Source organism: Falco cherrug, chromosome 4, assembly GCF_023634085.1.
Source record: "Falco cherrug isolate bFalChe1 chromosome 4, bFalChe1.pri, whole genome shotgun sequence".
Classification (NCBI taxonomy): domain Eukaryota; kingdom Metazoa; phylum Chordata; class Aves; order Falconiformes; family Falconidae; genus Falco; species Falco cherrug.
In genome coordinates, this window is record NC_073700.1 from 51,182,316 (window position 1) to 51,204,480 (window position 22,165).

Here is a 22,165-nt window from a genome sequence, read left to right on the forward strand (position 1 = left end):
CTGCTTTGGCCTAAAACTGTAAAAACTTGATTGAAAGAAAAATATTCAGGGCCGACTGGATAGCTGGGTGAGGGCATAGCCTGAGGCTCTCCAAGCTGGAAGAGTGGCAGGGACAGGGGTGTGATGAGGATTTGTGAGATCCTGGGTTGTCAGAGGGGGACCAAATGCCAAGTTGTTTAATTTAGGAACCAGGAGCATTATGTGAATTTGGTGGGTGGCAGGGCCCAGGCAGAGGGACATGGGTCATGTCCTGGAGGTGTGGGATCCCCTGATGTGTCTGCATCAGGCTGGGAAAACTGAACCCAACAGGATCAAGCCCTGCAGCTGGAGACTGTGGCCTCTGAAACCATCACAGGGAGATCCGGCAGAGCACATCTGTCAGGGACTTGGCTTTGACAGCAGAGATCTGCCAACCCACGCTGCATGTCCCGAGCATCCCATTTCTCCAGCTGTAAAATAGGACCATGTCTTTTGGAGCTGGGACCACTCTTCCTACACTTGCAGAGTCCACAAACAGCCAGGCCTGAGGGATGACCCACACAAGGAGTCTCCTCCTTTTCACAGCACATCCATCCTCCTCTGTGACCGTGGGCAGAGGACAGGGCAGGGAAGAGGTAAGGCAGGGCAAAGAGTCCTTTGAAAAGCTGGGTGCCTTTTTTAAGGCAAATAGCAGCACCTGGGTATATATCACAGTCTCCTGAAGGTAGAGGACAGGTGCAAGATTGTTTGGAGCAGCCTGAGTGTGCTTGCTTTTGGTACCTCACATGCCTATGCGAGCATGTGGTGCATGTTCGTCTCTCAATTCCCATTGCAATTTCACAAGTGCCATCACTCCAGTGTCAGTGCTGCAGGGATGTAAGCTGGCTCTCCTTCGTGCTACCAAATGTCTCACCAAAGCAGCTGATGCCGCTCACAAGCGCCTCACTTGAGGAGAAATTATGCGGAAAAGCTTCCTCCGCTCATGGAGGCCCTTTTCCCCCCTCATCTTTCCCAGTTACAGCCGCTTCCCCTCAGGCCTGGGGGCGGGAGGAGATGTGGCGCCAAAGCTGGATCTCTCCTCAGGCGCGGTGGACTATATTTCCCAGCAGGCAACGCGGGACACCGGCTCCCGCGTTGCCTGCTGGGAAATATAGTCCACCCTTTGCCAGACATTCGCGCTGCTTGAGCCCGCCCCTCCCCCGGCTGGCTTTCCCATTGGCTCGGAGTGACGTCAATCAACAGTTGGAGGCGGGTAGGGGGGCACTCACCGTCGGTTTACTGGTCAAAACGATCGCTGTAGGTGGGACGATTTGAGTAAAAACACCTGCGCCCGTCACGCAGAGGGAGGGTTTTGATTGGTTGAGAGAAGGTTTGGCGCCAGCTTCGGAGCGGGCGACGGGTAGCGGCGGGGGTCAAAGCGGTGTGGGCCGCGCTGACAGGAGGACGGGCAGGTTCAGCTCGGCGCTATGGATCCTGCACCGGGCGGTTCTTACCGCCGCCGTCGCCGCCGCCTGCTTCTCTCGCCGGTCTCCGTCACTTCACCCGCCGTGGTCAAGTCTCTCTTTCCCACCGATCTCTTGCCGGTCTTAGATCGCCGCCTCACCGTGGAGCAGCTGGCACAAGGGTCAGTCAAAGCAGGGGGGGCTCTGCTGCTGTGCGCTCTCCCCGGGGCTCCCCCCTTCCTCTTGACTGAGGGCTTCTACCATGCCCCCTCCATTAAAAAAAACAACCAAACAACAACTCCCAAGGTCCGAGAGCCTATTCCCCTGCTTCTTCCTTTCTTGACTCGAAGGGTGGCCAGAGGGAGCCCCACTTCCCCCGCGCCATACCAGGCTTCCGGAGCCTTTTCTCCCCGACCCCGGCCCCGAAGCGAGGCTGGGGGCGGCTCTTCTGCCCCCATTCCAAAAAAACCCAAGGCCTTGGGTTCCATCCCTGCGGTGTGGCCTTGTGGAACTTTTCTCCTTACACCCCCCCCCCCCCCCCCCCCCCCCCCAAAGAAAAAGCACCCCCCACCCCCGCCCGGTGTTCTGCTACCCCTGCTGCCCCCTCCCTTAGCTGCAAGGCCTCGAGGAGCTTTTCTCCTTCCCTGCCCCCAGACCCCAGAACAAGGCCTCGGGGACTGCATCTACCACCACCCCCAGCAAAAAAAGTGAGGCCTCGTGGATATCTTCTCGCCACCCCTGCCAAACCGAGGCCTTGAGGATCTCTTCACCTCCTCCCTCCAGAAGTGAGGCCTTGACGACCTCATCCTGCATTCTCTCCTTCCAACCCCTCCCCCCTTAAAATTAAGGCCTCGATGACCTTTTCTCCTAACCCTCCCCCCAAAAAAGCAAAGCCTCGAGGAGCTGTTTCCCCCCCACCCCTGCAAGATGAGACCTCGAGGTGTTCATGCCATGCCCTGCCCCCCCACTCCCCCCTTGCAGACCCGAGACCTCTCCATGGGTGGCCTCCCTCAGCCCCCGCCTCCCGGTGCCCCCACCGCTGCAGAGCTCTTTTCCCCCTCCTGCTTGGGGCCTTCCTCTCTAAATAGCCCCTTCTCCCAAGGGAGCCCTGAGATTTGGCCTTCCCCCCTGCCTGCATGTAGCCATGGCTCCTGCGCTGCGGGCTATCTTCCCCCTGCCCTGTCCCACCACGTGCCACCATCATCTTCCCCTAGTTCTGCTCTGGACAGCCACCTCGCTCCTGAGCCCTTCCCTGCGCCTGACCCCAGGGTTGGGTGTTTTTCCCTCTCCCGCAGATTAATGCGGGTACTTCCTGCCTAGCTGCATCAGCTAAGCTCAGTTTTTGCTCCTCACTGCCACCTTTTGCCTGTCTCCTGTGACCGGACTTCTTTCAGCCTGTTGCACACCCTCTCCTGGTTCCTGCGCGCCCCCCCCCCCCCCCCCCTTCACTGTTTCACACATGGGAAGTGCTGCGGTCTGTGGGCTCTGCCACTCCTTTCTCCTTTAATCTCATTACTCCTACAGTAGCCTCTTTAGTGTCTCTTGTATGGCTCCTGTTTTGACCTGGTCCACTCTGGGCTCAATGGCTCTCCTAGTATTTGTTTTTTGTTTGCTGCTTTTATATTATTGTCATTTCTGTAATCATTTGCTTTCTTTATGAGCCTTCCCTCCTTCAGATTCCTGAAATTCCTGTACAGGTTTTGTACCAGTCCATTATTCTGTCCTTTGAGTTTGTAGCCCTAGCTTGTGCCCTGGTGCATTTTTTAAGCCATGTGATGGAGGAGCCACACTCAAGTAGCCTTTCCCTTATTTAGGGTAATACAGAGTGAGGCTACGTATGATAGGCATGTCTGTCTGTATTGAAGCTGCTGTGACCCCTGCCCACACATCAAATGAGTGTGTCTGACTGGAAAGGCAACCAGGACAATTACCATCTTAAATGACACTCTCCTTGGCTCTGTTTTGGAAGCCTGACTTATAATATTAACAGCACTGCATGTGCTGTTTTAAAAACGCAAACCAAACCCTGAAGCTTAAGTCCCTGTAGGTGTTAGATCTGAGCCTTTTTGTAAGGGTGGCAATGTGGTGATGGCATTGTCCCCATACTGAACAGCCCACAGAGCTCAAGAGGCTGTGGTCTGATTGCCAAGCTGGAATCCTTTCACTTGGCCAATGATAAAGGTTTTGGGTTATGATTATCTGTGCTGTATATCTTCATTCAGGTGCAGCTATATTGTGTATTTCTTGCTTCAACGAGCATTTAAAACAAATACCTAACTTCCTTTACAGTAAGCATGAAAATGCTGAGCAAGATCTGGGAAACAAGAATACCAATGGTCTACAAAGAACAGCATCATCAGAATCAGCAGATTCAGGTACAGTTTTCTCAATTAACAAGTAAGAAATTAAAAGCATTGTATCTTTAGATGACTTTCATTGCAAGCAGCTTCCAGGGTTTGGATAGTTTGCAATCTGTGCAGCCAGTTTTCATTTCTACACTTTTGAAAAGAGGGAGGCAGGCAAACCATCACTCAGCAAGCTTCTGCAGTTCATGGTTTGGGTTGTGGGAGGGTTTCTTTTGCTTTAATTGTCTTGGAATATGTTAGCAGTAGAGCCAACGTGGAGGAAAAACTGGTTCTGCGCCGCCTGCCCACCCCCCCACCCCCCCCCTCAGGGGAACTCAACAGAGACGACTTTTTCCTTTTTTTCTTAGCTTTCTTTTTATGACTTAATACGCTATGTGGTTGCTGACCTGTCATGCTTTGTACTCCAGCATGATGTTTATCACTGCCGTTTTCTGATTGCCTTGATGTTCTGCTCTGTACATGGTAGTAGGTCAACACCTTATCATGAGTGTATCAGCCCTTCTTGCCGTGGAGATGGCTGAGGATGAAGGCTGCTAAAGATAGCCCAAGATAGACTTCACCAGTGAATTGGATTCCCACCATTCTGTAGTCTGTGGTGTCTTGCAGGTATTGGCCTGTGAGTGTTTATAGTTGCGCACTGGGGCTGTGATCTGGAAAATGGGGAGATAGCCTTTCATCCTTCATTGTTAGGATCCATTGCATATCTGCGTTCAGCTCTGAATAAGACCAATTTGAGTTTCTGCCCTTTGGAGGGTGATAACTTTGATGAAAGCAAGTCGTCACCCTCTGTTTTCTCTCTTTGAACCCAAACTGCGTGAACCTGCTCTGCATGCCTGCTTGAATCGAGGCCACTGAGCAGGGTTTGTCTTGTGGTTTGGGGTTTGGTTTTTTTTGTAGCTTTTTGTTAACATGAGCTGATTCTTTATCTGAAACCTGGGGAGTTGCATCTTAATACTGATCCTTGCCTAGAAGTATTTTTTTTTTTCTTCAGATGAGATGCTTTATCAATGAAAATGGAATAGGTTGTTGCTGTATACCTTGTAGAACCAGGGAAGTTTCTGATAACTCATTAGTCCAGCCCAGTGATGGAAATCAGTGTCTCCATCTGAATTCACACACTAGTCTGACTGTGTGGTACTTCCAGCCTTCAAAGGAGCTTTATAAACTGCTAAAATACGAGTATAGCTCACAAACCACAGAGTGGGATAGAATAACCAAGCTTGCTAAATCTTCGCTTTCTTTTTGGCTTTTTTCTTTTTCTGTCTCCAAACCAGGTCTTAAGTGCTCAGAAAACACTCATAATTAAGGTCTTTGCTGTGCTGAGACCACTACCTGTCAATGTTTGTCACATAAGTTCTTTGTACTTGTTTGTTTAGATCCCAGTCACTGAGGTAGCAACAAGTCTTCCCATGATGGTATGGAGAGTATTCTGGTAACCGTTGTCCTGTTGCTAGGGCTTGTGAATACTTCCATAATACAAAAGTGCCTCGGGGAATCTGTGTTTTAAATAAGCTTCATATTTGACAGTACTTAAATGTGATGTAGCTATAATGTTTCTCTCAGTTTGTGCTTATGAAGTGCATCAGGTGCACTAGCGCGCATTAAGAAGGGCCTTTTGACTGCTTGTTATGGAATGAACCCAAAATTTCTTCCTGTGAAGGGGCGTAACTAAAAACATGGCTTAAAAACCCCTAAAGGACTAAGTTGTTTATTAAGATGCGTGTGTGAGAGAATAAGCCAAGAAGAGTATTCCAGGAAATGTGGCAGGACTCTGTTCTATATGACATTCTAGGCAGGGCTAGGGGTACTGGTTTTAATTACTCCTGTATTTCCCCAAGCACTGACACTTGGCTGTTCTATGGCCAAAGCCAATGGTATGGAATATCTGTAACTGTTACTTCTACACTGAAGTGAGGCTGCAGGCAGGGCTTTATACATTAGTTTTCTGTCTGAGCTCAGGGCCTTTCTGGGGAAATCTGTAGCAGTGTCTGACGCTTCGTGTTTCCTAGATATTACTCAGTAGAAAATGCTGTGTCTGTGTCTCCTCTCCAGGTTGTGCTTTGGATTCGCCCGGTCCTGCAGCCTTGAATGATATTACGGAGGAAACGTATGTAACCCTATGCTAAGCCTGACCTGTGGCATTTCATGTTGCACCATTAACAGATGTAGCTTAATGAGAGGCTTGATGTGGCTTTCCCCTTGCTGGCCTGTGTGCAGTGGGCTCTTCTCTCTTAAACCTCTAGAAGTGTGTGCTGTAGTGTTCTGCAGCTTGAGATGCTAGGCTGTCTGTCTTGCGTCCCAGAGTACTTACTTAACCAGCCTTGGGTGTGAGTTAAGTGTGTTGTACCAACCAGGCTGTTAGAGCATGACATTGGCACCTTACCAGGAGTCTGAGGCTGCATCAAATTGCATGTACGTTGCAGTTTTCACCCAATGTTTAAACTATAATTTATGCTTCTACATGCCTTAAATGATAGCAAGCAGTTGCTCTGAGCTTTGAATTTGCCACTCTCAATTATATATATTTTTTTTCCTAATCTTCTGTCTTCAGGGAAGGGGGACAAGTGCCCTTGGTCCCTGGTTTACTGAGCTTTTTTTCCTTCAACTCAGCTTCTTGTCTAAACAAGCCTGGAAAGAGTTTAAGGAAAGGAGGGGCAGAAAGAGTCTAGCTAGAGTTTCAGAGTCTGGGATGGGATAAGCTGGCTATAAATAGCTTTTGAGAAAGGCAAAGTGTCATCAAGAAGCATGTTGGCTTCTGCTTAGCACAGGGGTCCTCAAACTTTTTAAACAGGGGCAGCGCGTGGATGAAGTGGCAGGAAGTCATCTGTGGCTGCTTGGTTTCCACCACCACCACCCCACCCCACCCCCCCCCCTGATGGGGTAGGGGGGTTCTGTAAATACCGGGGGCCGGATTGGGGACCCTGGGGGGCCGTATCCGGCTCGCAGGCTGTAGTTTGAGGACCTCTGGCTTGGCATAACAGTGACTTAAATACAAGGTTGATTTTCAGTGTACTACGTTTTGGTGCTAACCTGGGACATCTCACTTGCTTTTAGGTTTGAGAAAGCTATTAATGAATCCAGCAGGCTGAAGTAAGTGTACATCTATTTTAACTTGTTTGGCAGTGACCTTTGTAGCTTATGGGCTTTTATTGGGAAGGGGGGGAAAGTAAGTTCTACTGATGTTGCTGTCTTTTTGAAACAAAATGTTGAAATAAATCTTGGTTATTTTTTATTGTAGCATCCGGATGCCTTTCAGAAGAATACATTCACTGCCGGTAAGTGAGGGTGGTACTGGTATTGTATGTTAAAGGATTCAGCATGTTAAGTGTTTTAGATAGATGCGTTCCATAACTTGTTAATTTGCTGGTTTCAAGAATAACTGATGTGGTACTCAATGAAAACTGTCAGAATTGCAGCTTGTAAACTCAAAATCTCATTTAGGGTAGCATGAAGTTTCAGCAATGTGGGTCTGTCACTAATGCAGTTGAAGCACTTTGGTACCCGTACTGAGATGTCACTATAAAAGGCTGCTGCATGTAGTTTGCACAAATTTGTAGTCGGAGACCTTACGGTCTTCATTAAAACCTATTTTGCTTAAAATGTTGAGCAAAGACTATATTGCACAATACTGAGCTGGCACGTCTGTATGAATGTTGTAGCAAAGCCTCCTGGGATCCAGTCCTGCTCTGAAGAGAAACCTTTTTGATTCTCTGGACAGTGATGCTTTTCAACTATTGGAACAAGATGAAAATAAGGAGAATGTAAGTGTTGCTTTCTTTCTGTCGTCTGCGATGCTCCGGTGTAAGAGGCCAGTACCCAGGCAGCTGAATTAGCACACCCTTTCAACAGAGGATGTGGTGGGAAAGGCTTCTGTTATTCTTTGCCAGGCTGCAGGTCAGACATAGCAGTTTTGCGTAGCTTATCTTAGGGGAACTTGCAGTGAAGTGCCACAGCACTGATGATAGCAACTGCAAACTGATTATAGGTTAATAAAAATTTAGAAGGCTTTGTGCAACTCTGCCTTTGCACTGCTGAACCTAACTCCTTTTAGATTGAGCAAGGGAAAATGTATTCATGCCATTAGCTTTAGCTAGCTGCGAGGGGTGCCTGCAGAAAGCTGTTCAGAGAGACCACCTCGTCTCTTCTTCCTGCTGCTGGCACGGGGAGCCCTGGCTCCTCAGGGCACAAATGCTGCTGGAAATCCCATCGGTAGGGCTGCCACAGGTCTCTACAGAAGAGCAGGTGTCAGTAGACAGCATTTGCTGCCTTTAATAATTACTTCTTTTGCAGAGCAGTTGTCTGACAAAAGAAATAGAAAAGCCTTAAGCCTATAGGGGATACCAAGAAGATAAAAGCTTGATTGTGTCCTCTTGATAAATTTGAAAACATTTGGCATCAGACTATTCCTGTTGGCAGCAGAAAACTTAAATCCAGAAGGTCAGGTAGTTTTAAAAAAAAACCCTAAAAAGATAAAACAATCCTAGCAACTTACACAGTTTGTAACTTTGGTAAAATGATTGCTTTATTCCTTTTTAATTCAGGAATTGTTCGAGTTTAAGAAGCCAACCAAACCAGCTTCTTGTTGTTATGTGCATGTCCATTCCCCTGATGGAAAAGCTGTTCCTGGACCAAGGCAGAATTCATCTGCAGCTCAGATAGTAAGTACTGCGGTGTTTACAACTAATTCTCAACTCATCTTCTGCATACCTGCTGTCTGGGAGGAAGAAAAATTGCATCAACTGTTAGTCACCACTGTTTATGTGCCACATAGAAAACATGAAAGATCAATTGATACAGAGCTGAGGTTATGTTGCAGTAAGTCAAGGGGGTGTGGGCATTGATGTGGAATAAAGAAATTTATTGATAGTGAAAACAATTACAGAGTAGATACTTATATTGAGGTAGATGCATTCGAAACAGTGAAGAATGTGTAGGTGCAATTGTATCTTATGTCCAGATATGACATCCAGGAAGAAAAATATTACCTTTTTCATATTCTGTTGCTTGGAAAAAGCAACTGAAAAAACACGATGGGACCTTGCACAGAAACAGAGCTGGGGGGCTGATTCTCATCTCCACTCCTTCAGTCAGGTAGTCTTTCATCCTGCTGAGTACTCTTGATCTGTAGTGTGGAGGCACGGCATCACCTCTGTGGTTACAGCATCCCGCAGCAAAGGGAAGGGATGTTATTAAAACTAACTGTCTTGTCTCAGTTTCCCATGGGCACAATACCTGCGGGTGAACAGGAGACCTACCAGCCAGCTTTCCTGCAGCAGTCTTCTCTGACTTCCTCTGAAAGTGAAGATGACGATGGATTCCTAGAGCTGTTAGATGTGCAAGACTTGAAGGTATGTACAAAGAAAATAAGATAAACACTTCAAAATCAGCTCTAATATTAAGTCTGCCAACAATATCTGTCGGTAATGCACATATGTTCTAGCAGAAGTCAGTGTGGTAAGTCAAACTGCAAAAAGCAAGGTACTAGGGAATCCTAGAAGATGAGTTATCATCATCTTTTTCAGCTTTTACATTTCAGTGTCTCTATCTTACATGTGCTTGTTCCTGGTGCCGACAGTGGGATTTATGTGGTGCATGTTAAAGAATTGCTGCTGTTCCTATTGGCAGATGGGAACTGCATTACTGGAGAGAATTATTTGAGCAGTGGGCATTTTTCTTTAGATACTTGCTGAGAGAGCTAGAGGCAATATTTGCTTTTGAGGTGCTTAAATAAAGATTGTTTCTAACTGCATTTGAAATGCTTAAAGCTTTGGAGCAAGACCATTGTTAATCAATCAATGAAATGATGTAGCTTACCTTCTCTGACATGTCTCAACTCGGTTCCATTATTTCATTGGGTATTGGACTAGTAGTTGAGTTAAACTCATAAAACTGCTCTGACAGCTGAACTCAACTGGAATACTGGCCCACGCTGTGCAGAAGCTGTATTTACAGTCTCTGCCTGTGGTAAAATTGATGAGAATCAACTTTCTTTTTCTCAGAATGATGAGGAGATGCCTTCTGATGTGGCGAGCCTCTGGACTGCACCGCTGGTCATGAGTGGGACAGACAATTGGGTGAGTGTTCTGTGAGAGCACACAGGACAGAGACAGGGACTTTGTTCTAACAGCCGTTTTCACTGCTGGGACAAATGATCATGCTGTTTCTGATCCTGTGTCCCTAATAAGAACAACAAATCAAGATATGGCATAAACCTCTTTCAGTATTCTGTTATCTTAAAAGTGTGTTTACCTGAAATACTGTCAGTGTGGAACAATGCTCACTGTATGCATGTCTGGGCATCAACTTTCTTTTTACAAAACCATAACTTCAAGAAGATTTTGATTTCCCTTATCAGACACTTGTTGACATATCTTGAACACATTCTGCACAGATTTACCTGGAATGCCTGTAGTTCGATCTGATAATAGACTGCAAAGGGAGTTTAGACTCCAGCAAAAAGCTCTTATTCTGCTGATAGATTGTCTGCTAATTGGTATAAAGCACTCTGCTAAAACTTCATATTGCTTATGGTGCTCCAAGCTCACCCGGGTCTATACAGCAAGAAACAAGTGTTACTGGAAATGTAGGTCCTGAATTTAGATGACCCTATTAACATTCTGCTGTCACTGTGCAGTGGTGGTGTCTGATCTAAGGCAAAATTTGTAATAGTCTAAAAGTCTAAGGCTTGCTTAGTTTCTAAGCTAAATCTTTGCTAGACAACCCTTAGCTTCTCTCCTTCCTCACAGCTGAAACGATGCCGGTTGTTTGGCTCTTCATCTCTCCATAATGGTGGAGGAAGAAACACCCAGAAGAGGATGGAAAGATCCCAGGAAGAGAATTCTCCAGGGAAAAGCAAGAAGAGGAAAAGCTTGCCTGAAACACCTTCTGAGGACTCAACGGTTGGTGGCTTGGCATCCAATTTTGTAATGGAGAAATGATTGGGAGAGGATCTAGTATAGGTGTCTAGTTTAAGAAGGGTAGTGAGAGCGCTTTTTTCAGGTGAATTGCTGGCCTAGCAAAACTGCGTTCTCGGCATAGCGCAGGAGACTTAGGGAAGCTGGTGCAGTAGTTGCATACTCCTGACCCTGAATTATGCCTTAATCTGAAGGGGAAGCTGGGGAGTTGTAGTTCAGGGCTTCAGCATAAACTCTGAGTTTTCTGTTACGTTATGGGGGGGAAAAAAGATCTTTCAGCTGTCAGTGCTCAGCATTGGCCTCTAACCTGTGTTCCTCTAGAGTCTGAAAATGGTAAAGGTGGAATCCTCCACAGCAGAGATCGAAAACATTTTGGATGATGACCAGAGAGACCTTATTGGTGACTTCTCAAAGGTAATCCAAATGATTTAATGCTAAAGTATTAACTACAGTGTTTTAATGACCTTTCTTGGTAGATATATCTCAAACCAGCCCAAATAAGGCATTTTTCCTTCTTATCTGTACATAAATTACCAGGAAAGGCTGAGGCTGAGAAGGGTGCTCTTTTTTTGGTTTATTTTAGACACAAAGCGATTCATTTGTGGTTATTCAAAAAGATTTACAAAATCCCTTCAGCATAGGAGGCAAAATTGAAATTCTGTCCCTGAATTTTAGAATTGTTGGTTTTAGCTCTTGAGCTTTGCTGAAGAGATTCTTGTCAACAAAGTCTCTGTGCTACAAAACTAACTGCTGGACACTGTGCTGTTGCCTCTACGTGACTCATATTTGGAATTTCCTCAACTAAATGCTGTCTGTTTTAAAGGGCTATTTATTCCACACTGTCGATGGGAAACATCAAGATTTAAAATACATCGACTCGGAAATGGTATGTGCTCCAGGGACAGTAAGAAAAACTCTACTGGGAGCAGGGAGGGAGCTGTGCAAAACCATCCTGCAACAACTGAACTCTTTTGGTGGGTTGTTTTTTCAGATTGTGTCTGTGCTGACTGGGAAGTTTGCAAGCTTCATCAAGGAATGTGTGATAATTGATTGTAGATACCCCTATGAGTATGAAGGAGGACACATCAAGGTATGTTGACCCTGTAAGAGCAACGTAGATTGTCTGAAGTTGCAAACTGGGGTCACTTGGTACCACTGGCAAGTATCCAAGGCCATGTGGATATGTTACACCTGAGATGCCCAAGAGCCCCCTGGGGTCTGCAGTCCTGTTACACCTATGTGCTGCATGAATCTTGGGACACTGAGCTCACACCTGGTTCATAAAGTGATTCTTCCTTCAAAGGAGGGAATGTTCTGCTTTTCTTAATCAGAGGAGGTGGCCTGTGTGGCAATTGGGAAGATGGTTCCAGAGGTGAATGTAAGACACTTGGTATGCAGCATCCCGATATCTAGGGAAGCTAGAATTAGAATATTAAACTTCATTTAAACCACAGACTTCAAAGAACAAAAGTTGGTGCAAACCCTAACTGATCTTGGTTTGCTGCTGGAGCAAGCTGGCCAGCCCTCTTGAATGCAATGAGATGGGAAGGGAAACCCAACAAGCCACAATCTACAGCTGTGGAAAAGGCAACCTGAAACAGGTCCAGGTCACCCAGAGTCAGTGTCAAGACTGTAATGTTCTGGGTTTGCAGCTGTGTTCCTGCTGGCTGGAGGGGCTTGCCGGTGCTCCTCTGGGAAACTAAGGCAAGGGGACGGCTTGCAAGGAAGTAGAATGGGTTTGTACCTGTTGTCTGCTCACTGCGTGTGCTGGGGCATGCCTCTGCCTTTACAGGGTGCTGTCAACCTGCATATGGAAGAGGATGTGGAAGACTACTTGCTTAAGAAGCCAATCCAGCCATCTGAGAACAAACGAGTGATAGTAGTGTTCCACTGCGAGTTTTCTTCAGAGCGAGGTCCTCGAATGTGAGTTATTCCGTACTCCCCTAGATAAGGACTTACTGCTGAGCCAGCTGAGAGCAAAGCTTTCAGGGTGGCACCGATTACTGTGACGGCATGCTACTTAATGCGCGGTTTATCATGAGTAGAAGTTGGTTGTCACCTCTGGCAGGGTTGTGACAGCCCACGATGTGAATGGCCACGTTAAAGTTGGGCTGGCACACTGGAATATGTGGCGATGGAAAAGAAAAACCAGCTAGCCACAGTTTTGGGGCCAGTGTGGCCTGTCAGCCTGTTCCTTACTTCTTCCCATTTCTCAGATCACAGTTTTGGGCGACAGCTGTTTTCATGTATTATTTATTGAACACAAGATGTAGTGCAGGGTTTTTTCCTGCTGCAGGTGCCGGTTTGTGAGAGAGCGGGACAGGCTGGCTAACGAATACCCCAACCTCCATTACCCAGAGCTGTATGTCCTGAAGGGGGGTTACAAGGAGTTCTTCTTAAGGTGCCGTGTAAGTAACGTTCTCTGAAACTCATCTCTTTCACACTCGCAGGAGAAGAAATGATAGATAAATAATACCCATGTATTCGTAGTTGATCCTTCTCTTTGGAGTAGGGTGGTGTTGCTGGGGTAGCTTTTCCTGCTCCGTTCCACAGTGGTCTGTACAGAGAGAGCAGGGGAAGCTTGGCAGTGAGGCTGAGCCTGTTCTATACCTCAGAGCTGTCTGGCTGCCATAGCTGAAAGGTTTTTCCACTTGTCTCAAGAGTAAAATATAAAACTGGTTTCTGCCCTTTTCTAACAACTAGGAGTTCAAAATGTCATTTGTAGAAGGAATTTCTTAAGAGTGCTTGGCCTGCAAGGGCTAGGAGAGAAGACATGCTTGACAGAAATGGCCGTATAAAGAATGGAACCCTGAAGTCTCATACTATACTAAAATAGCAAAATCAAAGAACTTGAGGTTTGAGTTTTCAGCCTCTAATTGAGGAAAGGGAACTAAAAAATGCCCAGCAGCTCTCCTGCCAGCACTAAGGATGGCGTTTCTTGTATTGCTTGGCTTCTGCCGCTCTGGCACTTCAGCAGCTGTACTCTTTTCTTCAGCTAGTTTGTCCTGCTCTTCTGACACAAGCTAGACTGTGGCCTGACTGTCACTTTAGCGATTTAGATTTAGTCTAAATCTTAAGAGCGTCTCTTAGACTACCTTCCTGTTGTGTGAGCTGATGCATTTCCAGAGAGGTGTGAGATATTTGGCCTTTCTGGGGCTGCCTGCGTGGGGCTGAGTGCTCTTTCCCAGGGGTAGTTTGAGTCTTCCAGCGTTTGGGCTGCTGTGGGGGATGCCGGTGCTTATGGCAGTGAGTGCTGTCCTGTTTTTTTGGCTCTCCCTGCGATCTGCTGGCTCTCCTGTGATGGTGGGCGCCTGGATTTTGTTTCGGCCCAGTGGGTGTCTTCTCCCGAGGTGGAAGGAGCCAGGGCCTCAAGGTGGCAGCATGGAACGGCTGACGGCAGCCTCGAGTGCTCTGGTCTGTGAGCCAGGGGCTGGCCGGTTCCCAGATAAATTCTTCAAATCTGTGCTATTCCAAGGTGAATACTAGACAGATGTTGTTTGTCTGTTGATGTCTGCCAGGAAATTTGGGGCAAGAGCTCTGTACACAGGGGTTAAGTCTTTTGTTGAGCAGCTATTGCTTCTGGAGTAGCTGTAACCTTGAACATTGCTTGGCTTCCCGCGTAGAGCTGGGGGGGTCCGTTTCTGTTTATTCTGGCGGTAGTTGTTTGAATGGTTGGTACCAGGCTCTGTTGGTGAGTCTCAATGAGATCATCACTCCTGTCACACACTGAAGTGAAACCAACTTCTCTTTTTTTTTTTTTTTTTTTTTCTTCACCCCCCCCCCAGAGTTTCTGCGAGCCGCAGAGCTATCGCCCCATGCACCATGAGGACTTTAAAGAAGACTTGAAAAGGTTCCGCACCAAAAGCCGAACCTGGGCTGGTGAGAAGAGCAAAAGGGAACTGTACAGTCGCCTGAAGAAACTCTAAGGGCTGAAGTGCAAAAGCAAAGACTGCCTGTCGTAGCAGGGGGAGGCTGCAGCGGGAGGGAGATGTGCCTGTTCCTTGATTGTGGTTATGGGGTACCAGTTCTCTCCTTGTCTGTTTTATTGGGAACACCATGGGACTTGTGGCTGCAGGCTTGATCTGAACAACCTGGACGCTGGCTGGGACCTGACTCTTCTGAATATTGTGACACTGCTTGGTGGAAATGGCTTCTTGTGTTCTGTGACCTTCACAGATGGCCCAACAGCCTGCCCGGGGCGGGGGGAGAGGCTGATACGCGGTGTCACCGGTTCAGGGTATTTTAGTGCCTGTTGGTTGTTTTTGGTTTTTTTTTTTTAATGCTTTATTTTATTTAAATACAGTCAAATGAAGCTAATACTGCTGCAGTTGCATCATCTGATTTGTACTTAAACCTTGTTTCTGCTAAGGGGCAGCCTGCTGTTGGGGTGTGTGTGGGTGTGTGTTAATTATTTTTCTCAGCTGCAGCTTTGATTCTGTGTTTTTGTAGCATAATGTGTTGTGGTGAAGTAAAATGGGAAATAGTTCATTACAGCTGGGTGTTCCCACCTTGCTGAACTCCTGTGTTCCGCTGTGGGAAGCCTCTTGAAGACAGTTCAAGGGGAAAATGCTTATTGTACGTAAATATCACATTCACCTTGTTTACTTAATCTAGATTGCTTTATTTCATAGTAGTTTGAATTTAGCTGCTGCTTTAGTTCTAGAGGAGTTTTGAAGTAGGGAGAACTTCTGGTAACTGAGGGTAACACAGAAATAGGCTGTCTTGGGTGATCCTAGAAGTACCAGGCTGCAAAGCTGTTACCAGGATTCTCAACAGCTGCTTCCTCCGAGGCTGTGTGTTACTAGCATGAATTACGTCCAGAAAGAGCCCGGCTGTAAGGAATCACGCTAACGATCCTGAGAGGCTGCTCTGAACCTGCCTTTGCTGCTGTGAGTTTGATTTTTTGGCCACTTCTCTAGCAGCAGAAGCACCTTCTGCCAGGAAAGGCAGGAAATTAAGTCTTGAAGTAAAAGGAACTTCCTCAGCTAGCATTGAACCTGATGGCTGAGCCCGACAAATTGCCCACCTAAAGCAGAATGTGTGGCTCCATGGCACAGCAGTACCAGTCCTAAAACTGCTTTGCTGCTGCAGCCTTTGGTGTCCCCTAAGACCCAGCTATTGAACCTCACAGTAGCCCTGGGATGTCAGGGAAAGGCCAGCTGCTTGCTGCAGCAATGCTGTGGTGATCGCTGTAGCTCATCTTGCTCACAAACTTCTTGGTGAAACTGGTGCTCCTGAGGCTGGGCACGCAGCCTGGGAACAGCCGTGTGTCCTGGAAGCTCTCAGCTCTTTAGCAGAAATCCATGCTTTGCACAGCTGGGCTTGCTCTGTGCAAGCTAGTCTTGCGTGCCACTGTATCTGTGTCAAAAAAAATACTGAAATGGAGGTGCCTTATGTGGAATTTTAACTTGATTTTTTTAAAACTTTCTTAAAACATGCTGTTAATCCTCTTTGGAAACTGAAAGGATAAACTTTGAACATTAACTTTCTCATCTGAAAAAAAATTTATAATAAATCAGATCTTGCTGGCTTTCCTCAAAGCTGAATACCTTGAATGGGAAGGTGGTGACATGCTGAATTGCAGCCTGGCCGGGGCTGGAAGAGCCCCCTGGAGCCCCCCCAGCCCACCCCCCTGCTGAAGCAGCTCTCCCAGGGCAGGCTGCACAGAGCCACGTCCCGGCGGGTTGGGATGGCTCCAGAGAAGGAGACCCCACAGCCTCTCCGGGCAGCCTGTGCCAGCGCCCGGTACCCTCCGGGGAAATAAGTTTGTCCCCAGGTTCCGCAGGAGCTGCCTGTGGTGCAGCCTGTGCCCGCTGCCCCTTGTCCTGCCGCTGGGCACCCCTGGCAGGAGCCTGGCCCCGTCCTCCTGGCACTCACCCTTAAGGTATTTGTAGACACTGATAAGGTCCCCTCAGCCTTCTCTTCTCCAGGGTGAACAGGTCCACCTCATAGGGCAGATTCTCCTGCCCCCATCATCTTTGTAGCCCTCTGCTGGCCCCTCTCCAGTAGCTCCCTGTCTTTCTGGAACTGGGGAGCCCAGCACTGGACACAGCGCTGCAGACATGGCCTCACCAGGGCAGAGCAGAGAGGGAGGATAACTTTCCTTGATCTGCTGGTCACACTCCTCCTCACACACCCCAGGGTCCCGCTGGCCCCTTGGCCACGAGGGCACGCTGCTGGCCCATGGGCAGCCCGCTGTCCAAAAGGGCAATTCACCTCCCACATCCCCCCTGGGAGATCTGAGCTCCAGGAGGAAGCTGGTGAGGGAGCTGGGGGCTTCGCGCTGGGAGGGTTTATACCCCACCTTGTGTTAAGAGTCCTGGGGTGGGAGATTGCTGAGATTCACGTTTCTGAACAGGCTCTGCGCCCTGCCAGCCCGCCTGTCACAGGCAGCTGAGGGTTAAGAGAACAAAGTACTTAAAATCCCAATGCTTTGCCTAACTCGGCTCACCTCGCAGCAGAAGATGTGCCGGTGACCTGCTTGGCATTGCTTGCTGCAGCTGGAAAAGAATCCTACGTTGCAGCTGCTGCTTTTCCTGTCATGTTCTTTGCTTGTCACTTCTGGGATTTTTCCTTGCTTCCATCTGTTATCCTTAAAACTGATGATCCCGGGCAGCTCCCTGGTTCGAAATCCTTTTTGCAGCTTTTCAAACAAACCTTTCTTTGCCTTTCTTCGTCCACCATTTTCTTTGCCTGGGAGGGCTGTGCGACAGCTCTTCCCTGGCCCCTCAGAGCCTGTTCCTGCATCCCTGCTCCTGCTAGCTCACAAGCAGTGAGGCTGGATGTGTTTCGGGGCAGCAGCTGTGAGAGACTCTCCCCAGAGCTGGTGGGTTCGGCAGGGGGAAGAAACCGGAGCCATCTCTGGCGAAGCTCTATGCCATCCTCGATGCAGGCAGTGCTCTTTGAAAGACATTCATGTGGCTTATGCTGGGCAGAAGCTGCTGTGTTAAGGAAACCATTGGCTTCTTGTCTTGGCAATGGCTTTTAGTGACAAGCGTAACCAAGCTGTCCCCTGGAGGGCTGGGGCGGGCAGCAGTGCCACGGAATTCCGGGAAACGGTACCAGGGTTTGGCCAGGCTGCCATCTGGGTTTTCTTTGAACTGGAGCTGGGCAGCGGCTGGTCCCATGGGGCTGCAGCACAACCCAGTGCCCTGTGAACCCTGTCCTGTGTGGGTGACCCTGCTGTGTCGTGTCCCACCTGCCTTCCTTTTGGTCCTGTATGACTCCATGGGGACGTCCTGCCACCGCAATGTCCCTTGCCAAAAGCCCTGTGGTCCCTGCTCCGCTTCAGGCACCGTTATACCGCTTTGCCGGGGAGGGTGAGGGAACAGTCCCAGCTCCCAGCTCTGCACCAGTGCCTCTGCTTCCCCCGTAACAGCGATAACTGGGACGGCTCTGCCCCAGGGAGCGGGGCCCTTCGGCAGGAGCAAGGAGCGGAGGCTGCCAGCCAAGGCAGAGTGGAAGGTCCTTGTTAGAGGTCACCAAATCCAGGCAAAGCTGGAAATGAAGCTAATCTGCTGCCGAGCCAAGCTTCAGGCATGCTGGAGAAAACTCCTGGCGCGGGTGCCAGCCCTTGGCCTGGAGCAGCTGCAGTGTGGCTGCATCCCCGTGCCGAAGGGGGAGGTGTGTGGGTGGCCAGGCTGGCATAGCACCGCAGCACCAGGGCATGGAGCACCGAGCACCGCTGCCACAGTGTGCCGGCAGTGGGACTCCTGCCGGGTGCCCCCTGCCCCCCCCTGCCGGGCCTGGCCACAGGCATGGCTCTGCGCCAGCGGTGCCGGGAGCCACGGGCTTCCTCCGTGCTCCGTCGGGGCCCATGCCAGAGTGAGGGCCCAGGTGGCTTCTGCCTTTTAAGGCTGCTCTGGGCTGATGTATTGGCCGCCAACCTGTGCAGCAGCGCTCAGCAGGCAGCAGCGGCCCAGGGGTCCTGGGCAGGTGGCAAAGACCATCTGCTCCGTGTTATGGAATGATGAGTTTTCCCAGCAGCACCCCGTTCCCTTTGCTGCTGGGGCCAGGGCTGCGTGCACTGGTGGCTGCTGTTGCCCACCGAGCAGCTCTCGCTGCCGGCTCCGCTGAGCCCCCATGGCTTGCGCTCGGCAGCCCCTTGGCTTGTTTCAGATTCACAGAGCTGATGCCGCGCTCTTTTGGCACTGCCTGCTCTTGGTTGATGCCGCACACGTCACCCTGTGCCACGGCCGGGATGGGGTACCCCAACACCTGCGCCAGCCACCCCCATGGTCTGCAGACCCCCAGGGTCAGGCAGCAGATGGGCGCTGGGCTCAGCCCTGCGGTGCTCACCCGGCACTTTGCTTTGGTCTGGCACAATTTGCTCTCTTTTAGCATGTGGGATACAGCCGGTGTCACCCAGACACTGGAGACTCTGCTGTCACCCATGCTGGTGAGGGGGGACCCAGCGGCCGGGCAGGTGCGATGCCCTGGCCGATGGATGTCCTGGTGGTGGCTCACTCCTGCCTGTGGTGTGCAGCTGGCCCTGGCCCTACGTGACCGCGGTGCCCTCGTTCTCCCTCCTGCCGTGGGAACAGGGCCTGCAAATCACGCAGAAACAGATTAAACTGGCTAAAACAAGATTGCGTGTCAGGGCCGGATCAGGAATGTGCTTTTAGATTAATTCCGGTGCGTTCATCTGGCCAGGGAGCTCTATTGAGAGCAGATTCAGGCACCGGTCCCCTGCACCCTCCTCCTGTACTGCCCTGCCAGCACCGTCCCCACTGGGATGTCACAGAGCCAAGAAACCCACCGGCAGGCAAGTTTGCCAAAATACTTGTGTTCTCATCGAGCCAGGAGCAACAAACCCTCCTCCTCCCGCTGCTGGGGCAGCAGCGATGGTCAGGGCATAACCGTCCCTGAGAAGCTGCGGGGCTGCAAGTATGGGATGCAGGTGACACTGCTGCCACTAGGAAGGGGCCGTGGGGTGATGCTGGGGGACAGCGGCTGCTCCCCAGGTGCTGCCATCCGCCTCCTCCTCACCCTTCCCTCCTCCCTTGCAGCAGCACCCAGGAAATTTATTTTTGCTGCATCGCAGGCAACTCTCAGCTATTCCTGGAAACCACCAGTGCCACCAGACCTGTCACTTGCGGCAGCTCTGCCCCGGGCACGGACTGCCCTTGGCTGCTGCTGGAGGGGTGCAAGGCTGTGGAAGGGAGCGGGCAGGGGTCTGCGCCGCCGGGGTATCCCTTGCCCAAAATGCCCCTGCAGTGGGCAGGCAGGAGGGGGGCGAGGGCAGGCTGCTTGGGGGGCAGCCCCAGAGGCGCCTCCGTGCACTGTCCAGGCTTCGCCGTGCTCAGGAACGTTTCAGAGTGCCCCAGAGCCTCAGGCACCTTTGGAGGAAGGATGTCACCGACGTGCCTGTGGCTTGGCCGCTCAGGCTGGCGTGGGTCTGTCTGCCTTTGGGGGTTTTAGCTGCTTTGGGGGGCGCAGCCCCCGCGGCCGCAGGCAGGATGTGCAGGCCCCGGTGGGGGAATTGCCAGTTTCCACTCGCAGAAGACACGATCCCATTTGTTTCTGTTGGATGAACTCGCCAGCAACGTTTGCTGGGGCTTAAGGCTCAAGCAAGGAGCCATAAAAAGGGAGAATAACATCAAAGAGGGAAGTGGAAGGAGGCCAAGGGGAACGCGGCCAAGTGCCCTTTCCTTCTTTCTCTTTCGCTCTGTGCGGGAAAGCCCTGAGACTGTGGGCTGCGTTGCATCCCAGTGCCAGGCGAGACACGGCCCTGACCCCACACAGCTGTGCCACCACAGGGCCACGCGACAGGAGGGTCCCCAATGGCAGCTCGGGGGTCCTGGGGTGGGCAGGGAGCTGGAGGCTCGGCTTGGCTCGGCTGGGGGAGGGGGGCCCAGGGAAGGAGCTCCCGCCTGGAGCTGGGGTGACACCACCCTGCAGCTTCCACTCGGGCAGCCACATGCAGTGACTTCTGCCATTGCCTTTGGTGGGACGGGAAGGTCGGTCCCTGGTGGGACACATGTGGCGGCGGAGGAGCCCTGTGGCTGGGTCCCGGGTGTCTCCACTGAAGGAATTAAGCAGGGCGGGGAAGGAGGCAGCGGCTACTCTGTGGTGACGAGATCGGCATGTGCAAAAGCGCCTGGACGGTTGCACAAGTCTCCGAACAGCTGCCAGGTGAGGACGCAGCCCTGGCCCAGCAGTGCACACCCCTGCTACCCCCTGCCTGGGCTCCCTGTGCCGGGCAGCAGCCTCTCTGCATGCCACAGCCCAGCGAGCCCCACACGAGCAAACCCTGGTGCTGGGCGTGGGTCGGGAAGAGTGGCTGCCGCTGGGGGGATGCTGGCAGCTGCCCCGCTGGGCAACCCACCTGGTGCCAGGCCTCCTTGCCACCCTGTGCGGATCAGCTGCCATGGGCTGATGCTGCACGGAGGCTCCCTGAGGAGCTGCAGCCCCTTGCTGGGCACGGGCTCTGCATGCCAGGAGATGGCTGTGCCCTGGCCCATCTCGAGGATTCGGTGCCCTGGGAGAGGGCAGTGGCACGGTGGGAGTGCGGGCCTTTCGGGTGTGCCCTGGGAACACCCCAGGGCTTCCTGCTAATGAGGGATGATCCAGCAGCACCATGGCAGTGCAGCAATCCTGGCCTGCGTGACACTGAGCAACACCCTAATTAGAAGCTGCCAGCACTGTTGCAGTTTTTCCCTGGTTCAGCCCTGCTTCCTCCTCCTGCCACCATCCTCCCTGGGGCAGGGGCAGGAGCGGGACCCACGCAGGTCTCTGGCTCCAGCCACCACCCACCACAGGCCTTCTCACGCAGGGGAGAAAGCAGAGCCCTGCTTTGGGGGGCAGCACTATGATGGATTCAAACCTATATCCCACCACCAAGTTAACCAGTGTGGCACATGGCAAGGTCCGTGGGGGACCCCTGTGCTCACGGGAACCACAGGCATCACTGTGGCCCCAGGAGATGTGCAGCCCAAGGTGCATTTGGGGCTGTCTGGGGCTTTCCTGGGTGCAGAGTTGGTGCTTTGCTGCGTTTGGTCCCAGCTGTTCCTGCCTTGCTGCAGGAGGAGGAGTGGTGCCCCAAGCTCCACACTGAGAACTGGTCACATCCCCACCACTCCCACAGGTCTGCGTCCCCCTTGGCCGCTCCTCTCCCCTACATCAAGTTGGAATTGGGTAAAAAGTCTGAAAGTTGTTGCGCAAGGCAGACCCATGGACATAGCGCTGCTAAGCCTTGTTTCTCTTGGAAACCCGGCCAAAAATCACGGCAGGACTCAGGATGAAGCACCACGTACCGCCTGGGTTCACACGGGAGCCCCAGCGCAGGGAGCCCTTCGGCAGCCACCGACCATTGCCCACCGTGGGGTTTGCTGATGAACCGCTGCACCGATGCTGCCCTTGGTCAGGGCATGCCCTGCTAAAACCGGAGCGGTGCCAAAACCAGAGCAGTGCCAAAACTGGAGCGGTGGGGTCGGCAGCAGTGTGGAGGCGTCACACCACTGAG

General features: G+C 50.9%; 1 protein-coding gene across 1 annotated transcript; it reads left to right on the plus strand.

Annotated features, from left to right (window-relative positions):
• Nucleotides 1–1,216: 1,216 nt before the first annotated feature.
• On the plus strand, nt 1,217–16,231 carry CDC25A (cell division cycle 25A). The gene is made up of 16 exons (XM_005442336.4): nt 1,217–1,603; nt 3,711–3,796; nt 5,840–5,894; nt 6,842–6,877; nt 7,026–7,062; nt 7,447–7,548; nt 8,329–8,445; nt 9,001–9,135; nt 9,787–9,861; nt 10,534–10,686; nt 11,023–11,115; nt 11,525–11,587; nt 11,693–11,791; nt 12,494–12,624; nt 12,998–13,109; nt 14,487–16,231. The coding sequence occupies exons 1-16, from the start codon at nt 1,446–1,448 to the stop codon at nt 14,625–14,627; spliced, it is 1,593 nt and encodes a 530-aa protein (XP_005442393.1). The 5' UTR covers nt 1,217–1,445; the 3' UTR covers nt 14,628–16,231.
• Nucleotides 16,232–22,165: the final 5,934 nt, after the last annotated feature.